The sequence below is a fragment of the Buceros rhinoceros genome, unplaced genomic scaffold (genome assembly GCF_000710305.1).
Source record: "Buceros rhinoceros silvestris isolate BGI_N320 unplaced genomic scaffold, ASM71030v1 scaffold8777, whole genome shotgun sequence".
NCBI lineage: Eukaryota > Metazoa > Chordata > Aves > Bucerotiformes > Bucerotidae > Buceros > Buceros rhinoceros.
Window position 1 is genome coordinate 44,396 of NW_010421682.1, and position 7,497 is coordinate 51,892.

The 7,497-nt window shown below is 42.6% G+C and overlaps 1 protein-coding gene across 1 annotated transcript in view; it reads right to left on the reverse strand.

Annotated features, from left to right (window-relative positions):
* Window positions 1–242: 242 nt before the first annotated feature.
* The window catches only part of DIO2 (deiodinase, iodothyronine, type II), a 12,229-nt gene continuing 4,974 nt past the window's right edge, over window positions 243–7,497 (reverse strand). Inside the window, 1 exon segment of the mRNA XM_010139786.1 lies at window positions 243–860. Coding sequence (XP_010138088.1) covers window positions 243–860 — 618 coding nt within the window.

Sequence of the window (7,497 nt, forward strand, 5' to 3'; positions counted from 1 at the left end):
ATCGCGCCTCTTTATCTGCTTATCAGCAGCACCTTTTTACAGAAGCCTCTTCACCTCTTCTGTCCCATAGTGAGTGAAGGAGTGGGATTTTTTCACACAACAATGTTTCTGTGGAGTTAGTTTATAGTTTTCTTTTCCTAGTTAGTGTTCATTTGTCCTTATTATCAAACATGTTCTCCTGAAATCGCCTGAAAGGACTTAATCGAACCAGCACGTTTTCTTTTTTTCCCTTTTACATCACCTTAAAAGGACATCTCTGTTGACAAAACTTCTGTAGAGAATGGATTTCATCTTTTGCTGAAGTTTTGTTCCAGCCAAAGCCGAACCTCCTGCAGATTGTACGAAAAGGGGCCTTTGCCTCCCAGGTAGGCAATTTTTTGTCTCTGTACAATGCATACTCGCTCAAAGGAGACCCCGTAGGCCACATTGGCATTGTTGTCCATACAGTCAGCCACCACTTGGCACTGAGGTGGCAAGGAAAAGCGCTCTAGGAGCTGGTGAGCAGCTGCACATCTGTCTTCCTGGTTCCTGTGTTTCTTAACTTCAAATGAAGAGAGAGAGATTCCAGGGGCAGCCCAGCCATCTGATGGGTGAGCCTCATCAATGTAGACCAACAAAAAGTCAGCCACACCAGAGAATTCCTCCACCAGCTTGCTGAAGGCCGACAGCTGGCTTGTGAACGGTGGTCAGGTAGCTGAACCGAAGTTGACCACCAGTGGCCGCTCAGAGTTGGCAAAATCCAGAAGGTGGCATTTAGTTCCACACTTGCCACCAACATTCTTCCAGCTGCTACTGCTGCCATCACTGCCCTTGGCTATGTGGATTACACTGGAGTTTGGGGCTTCTCCTCCAAGTTTGACCTGACAGCAAAACAAATTAAGACATAGCAAGTTAATGTGACCTGCTTATCCAGTATCCTTACAGCTGCTCTCTTCAAATAGAGTCACCTGTTCAAAGAGTACACCTAACTACCCACATGGACACTAACATGGGGATATAGCAAATCATCAAAAGCAGCAGCTTCAAAAAGTTTATGTAGTCTGTCTCTACTCACAGTACATGGAAACGTGGCATTCTTGACGGGTATACTACTTCGTTATTGTTCAAAATCTTGAGATCTGTCCTGTCCTGTCCACCACGCACATAGTCCTGTCCACCTTTATGTATTTGCAGACTCTTACTTTCAGACAGACTACCTCCAATTTCTTCTAACTTTTCCCTGTGAGCCAAATTTTCTAGAAATGATTGTTTTTCATCATCTGAGTTATCTCCATTTGGTTCACATATTCCTTGAAGAGCACTTTTCAAAACTTCAAAAGAGTTTTTTGCTAATTTTCTGAATACTCAGACAATTACTTCATGTATCTCACAGGCTACACCTGTTCATACATTCCAGATGTTTGCTTTTTACAAACACCGTCACTGTTTTGGAAGAACAGTAGGCTATTGATTGGGGGTTAGCTAGTCAGAAGTTATAATGCCTAGGTCTCTTTTTTCTGCCTTCCTAGTTGCTCCCCATTATGGATTTGGGTACTTCATTTGTCCAGCCTGAATTTGGTGCTTTGCACTTGACCCCGTTGAACTGTGTCTTACATTTCAAGCTGTTTTTCTAATTCTCCAACATCATTCCACATTCTATACCTTGATCTTCACATGCAGCACCTCTCAGTTTTGAGAGGTCTGCAGATTTCATACTCATGTATTCTCTTCCATCCTGCGGTCCAAGACTGAAAATATTTAGAATACCAAACACAAGAGAGATCTCAGTAGACAGGCACTCAATCTATCATTCTGGTTTGATGGTCAGCCATCCAAGACTATGCTCTGCAAAGGGTTTTCTAACCACTGCACAGTAATTTCATCAGTGACTTAGTGACACATTTCTTTCTATGGTAATGTTTCTCTAGAAGCTCATTGGGGGAAAAGCAGCAGCGGAAGTGGGAAGTTTATGTGATAGTTGAAGTAGAATGAAGTGAAAATGAACTGTTCTCAGCTCTAATCCCAGATCTAACTCTGAACCAATAGGCAATTCTGGAAAAGTCATTTTGCCTTGACCATTTCTAATTTCCTGCCTACAGAAAAAAGACAGAGTATAAGCATCTCATAGAAGGCGCTGCCAGAATAAGGTGGAGCCTGCAGAGGGCTCCAAGATCCCTGTCTGATAACTGCTACAGAACTACAAAATATTACATAAGACAATTAGTTTTTAATGAGCTCTGTCACAGCAGTTCCTTTGTATCTACCTTTAACATCAAGCTCTAGTACAAGAATGCAATTATCCTTTTTGTATTTCCCTGACTCTTTTTATCTCTCTCTCTGTCTCCTGTTTATTTGATTATGTTCGGAAGTGTTGCTTTGAGGGAAACATACAGGGCCAAAATTCTGAAGTCTTTCATATTTTATTAATTTCTTCCTGAAGCTACACTCCAATTAAGTCAACAGATGTTAACACTGAATGAGAACTGTGTAAAAACTGAATAAATTACCGATTTTTGGTGCGTTCCTTTCTACATTATATTATAGATTATCCTGATGAGTCAGATATGGTAAGAAGCCAAGTTAACAACTGAGTACTTAACTGACGCGATTGCTGGTGCATACAGATCCAGAGGCAAGTATACTGTAGATAGTGGATCCTCCATTTCTCCCTGAGAAACCTGACTACCTTATAAAGATGTCATTATTTCATCAGAATAACGATAGAATCAAGAGTCTAACCAAAGCAAAGTTTGTTACACACTGCCTTTAAATCTGCCAGACTTCACAGCTACATGAGAAAGTTTCGCAGCATGTTGACAGAGAGTATAAGCAGAGTTTTAACTATTTTCTATGGGGCAAATTGTGAAACAACTGTGCCACCATTCGTTCAGAGATCACCAAGGAAGGGAGCCACAGAAAAAAAGTCTGCCTGAGATTCACAAATCTCTCCACGCCAAGCACATGGTGATCATACCACTGGGAGCAGGGGATGTGCAACCGCACCACAGGCAAGGGAAGAAAGAGATGCCCCAGGAAAGCACGGCCCCTTGTGGTTGCCCCACTCCCTGCAAACCTGCATCTGCAGCATTGCTGTCTGCTAGAGCCCTGGTAACAGTGAACAAAGAGGAAAAAAAAGAAAGAAAAAAAAGCCTTGTGCTCATTTGCCTTTGAAAGCAGGCAAGGTTTGAAACAGAGTTTGGGACCTGCTGTGTGAATGTGCTGTCCATTGAACTCAAGGAAATGAGCTGTATCCCAGTTTTTGAGAAGAGAGGATCCATCTGGAGAGAGGCAAGCTCAGAGACTCTAGCTGTAGCACTGAAGAAGCAGCATTAAGCATCTTGCAGCGTTTAAGAAGTGCTGCTACAGGCCAGCTACACCTTAGCAGGTAGTAGGTACTCTTCTGTCTTGTTTCACTCCACCCGTTCTGTGCAGTAAGATAGGCAAAGCAGGAGCGAGTAAGATAAAGAGACAGACTCGAGCAAAGAAATACACAGGTCAAGATCATGTGGCAGCATCCAGAGGGTTGCACTCAATGTATAAGCCAGGTAGACAATTTTGTGATGAGTTGGTAACTGCCAAAATAGGGCACATCTCAAGAAACACAACGTCTATACAGCTACACAAACACTAGAGCCTTCTTTACCTAGAAAGCTTGACTGTTCTTGCACTACCAAGCAAATGCTTTCTTCAGAGCTGGCTTGCCCAAAATGCACTTTTTGGGCAAAGCCTGGCATGTAAGTATCTGTGCTGCACCCACTCCCTGAATAAATAATTAACCTCAGTATTTAGGAGTGTGCACTCATCCAGTCAAAGAAAAGAAGCATTAACATGTGATTTGTCTCATAAATCATAATTAAGCAACACACTTTGAATTTCTGATATTTGCTGACACTCTTCAGAGGTGAAGAAAAATAAATGTAGAAAGACAGAAGCAATTAAGACTCAGCAAGGAACAGAGTTGCTCAGGAGACAAGAAACATCTGAGCAACTGTTTCCCTCACAAAACTATGATGACTGAAAACACTCTAACCAACACTCTTGAACTGGGAAACCACAGTCTGCTTCTTGATCATATTTAAGCAGAAAGAGAGGCTACATAGTGTAACCTCCTCGTTACCAATTCTTCGGTCAGGTCCACCAAACACCTCTTTTTCTAGGAGAGTTTTCAAACTCTGAAGGAACAGACTCCCATGGAACAACAGCATGGGAATGCCCTTCAAGTGCTATTTTAATATTGATACCAAGAGGGTCAGTGTATTTTGCTGTTCTCTAACAATGCAAGTTTGCATTTTGTTTCTCATACTCCTTGTTGATCAAAAAATAGACGGATTTAGGAAATAAAGTACAAATATGCCCTATGTCACCTTACAGCAGTTTCTCTTCATTTCCCACAGCCACGGAGTAAGTCTCATGGCCACAGATTACCTATAATTTTAATTTTTGTTTCTAGGAGTGCTTGTGTTGGTTTTTTTCCTGTTAATGAGACATTCTTGCCAAGCAGGCATTCACAAGGCATTTTCTGCTCTTGTAGAGGAGTAATTAGGTCGGTGCCCGTTCCATGCCAGTGTCAGACACTCCAAAAAGCAGCCCTGCCCAGTTGTTAATGCTTAAACATAAGCAGGACATCTCCACTAATTGGTCTTGATGAAGTGCTGACGTTCCCAAAGGGACTCTTTATTTCACCAGGCTAGGAACCAATTGACACAGGATGACAATATCATCCTTTCTGATCATCTGCATTGTAGGCCTTGCCTGTAATCTTTGTTGTTATTTATTGAAAGAAAAAACAGCTCTTGGAAAAGAAAATCAATGCAATGAGAAAACAAACAAAAACCCCCATGTATTCAGCCAAACCTCTTTTGAAATGTTACACAAAGGCAGGCAAAATATAAATTCTGAGAAACAAATTAGCAGAATTCCCCTCACACGCGATCCAGCATTTCTATAATCACGTACTTATGTGCGTGAATATTGGGGCATTCAACCCCAGCCTTCTGGATGAGGTGAAAACCGGGCAGCACGCAGGCGCTGCCTCCCACAGAGCCTGCACGGGACACGCAAGACAGGCCAAGCACATCTGAGTGCCTGTCCAGCCCTCAGAGGGCAAGCGCCAGCCCGACAACAAAGCACTGACTTGCATCATTTTTGTGAATTTTGTGCTCGCTTGACAGCCTTGGTCCTGCATCTCCTTCTCCGAGACTGTACGCAGAGTGAAAAGGGAACAAGGTTGCTGATGTTTTAGCACGCAAACTGCAAAACGAAGGAGATTGAGGAGTGGGAAAGAAAGCCCGATTCATAAACTCTAGGCTGGAAATCGCACGTACTGCTAACTTTGTTGCACATTCTGCAGGAAGACTAGGAAAAGCCCCACGGACAAAACATCGCTGCCTCATTTACCTTTTCTTTTTTCTCGTTTTCTTTTTGTCAGCTTTAGCATAAACCTCCTGGGACCCTGTGCACTGGAATACAGCTTTCATTCCCTGCGTGAAGGATTTTCAAACAGTTTGGCTGACTCATCAGGTTGCGTCAACTCCCTAAAGAAAATAGGTGTTGCCAGACAATTAGCAGTCTGTGATATTAGCCATTTGAATACGGACAAGCTGTGTTCAGGACAGGAGTTCAGCGAGTGGCAATGAACTGAATCCCTGGAGCTTTTTGCTCATTTTCAAATTCTCTGCTTTGATTCTGTTTGATCCCATTCAGCTAAATATATCCTTCGAACAGCCTGATATTTCTCAGTGCTTCATCCAAATCATAATCAGACTCTGGCTGAAGAATTACACAAATTATTATTTTGTCTTTTTATTCACATGACCCAGAGTTGTGCATAAGCTGTGGATAAAAGTTACAGGGGGCCCTTGTCTGGAGTAGCATGCAGGAGTGGGAGCTCTTCATTTGTCACGGGAAGGTGGCAGCTTGCTTTAACATTACTTGAAGTAGAGAGCAGAGACTGGAATTAACTCATTCTCTCGGAGTCCAGAGTCTTTCATTTAGGATCAGGTGTGTGAAGCTGAGGGAGGGAAGTGGGAGGAAGTTAAAAGGGCACAGTCCAGATAAAAATAACTAGTCAAATGCTGCTCTCTTCATTTGAAAACTGCCAGTCCCACAAATGAGCATGCACGACTGAAGGAAACCATAAAAGAGCCTTTTGACTTGCACTCTTAAAAAAGAAAATGGATAATTTTAGTTCCTTCGATCAGAGAGTCTACAGCAAGATTCCTAAGGGCTTATGTTTCTCTCAAGATGGGAGCATGGCCTCTGGGCCGTTGCCTACCTTTGTGGACTCTACCTACAGGTGATGGAGGCTTTTACCAGGCTTTGGGAGTCATCACCTGGAGAACATCTGACATTGAATTTGGATTGATTTTCTTTTTTAAGACTCAGCTTTAGTGCTGTATGAATACACACTGGTGGTTTTGTTGAAGAGTCAGAGCTGTGGTGCAAGGATGGCTACAATCCTTTTCCTGGGTGCCTGTTAGCTAATTTTCTGTGTCCATTACTACCGTAAGTAGTAATAACTGTAATCTCACTGGACAGGCTGTCTGCTCCTCTTGGTGGATACTGCCTAGAACAATGGGTTGCTGGTCTAAGTCTGTCCTCAGACACTACTACAATAAGCATGATTATATATTAATAGTAATGACAATTTTAATAATAATTACAATGACAAGTCCAAATCCTGTGGAACTGATGTTCCAGACACTATGGGAAACGTTTCAGTTGTGATTTTGTTTTTGTTTTCTCACTTCTTTTAAGATTGTTTTCATTTGCAAACATCAATGAAAACAATTCTGCTATGGCTGAACTTTGTAAAACCGATAAAATATTTTTAACACCACACAATGTCTAGTTCTAAACTCTGAAACATTCTCTCTTTCACAATTCCCTTTATTACTGACAAATGCAGAGACAGATTCTTCCTTACCTTGGCAGAGAAAATACATACAAATAATAAGTATAGAGGTTATGACTCTGTTCCAACTTTTTAAAGATTCTCCCAAAAAGCAAAGACTTACTGGACAGCCAAAGAGCGGACAAGGGATCATGCCGTTATATTACTTTCACACACAGCTTTGTGATCATGCTGGGCAGGATTACATGACAGTTTTCAGGCTGCTCTGCATGCTGATTTATTTTAGGAATAAATGATGTACCTGGCAGGCAGGCAGAAGTAGCCAAAGGTAATTTAACTGTGCTGCCCTGAAATCTCAGGAAAGTCCCACTGGGTGTTTACTGAACTAGACTACTCGCTGCCACATCCAGAGCTGGGCCTATGCTGTGAAGACGGGATCCTGTGCCGATGAGATCCTGTGCCAGCTGCTCCCTCCGTGCTGGGTCTGTCATGCCAGGGCTTGCTGCTGGCCTGTTCTAAAGACAGTGAAAAGCTGTGCAAGTACATACACGCACCCATCGCTATCGGTCGCTTGAGATACCAGCACCCCTCTGAGGGCTGTAACGTACATTTACACACGTGTGTACATGTGCACGTGTGCGTGTGACCCCCATAAGTGAACCACG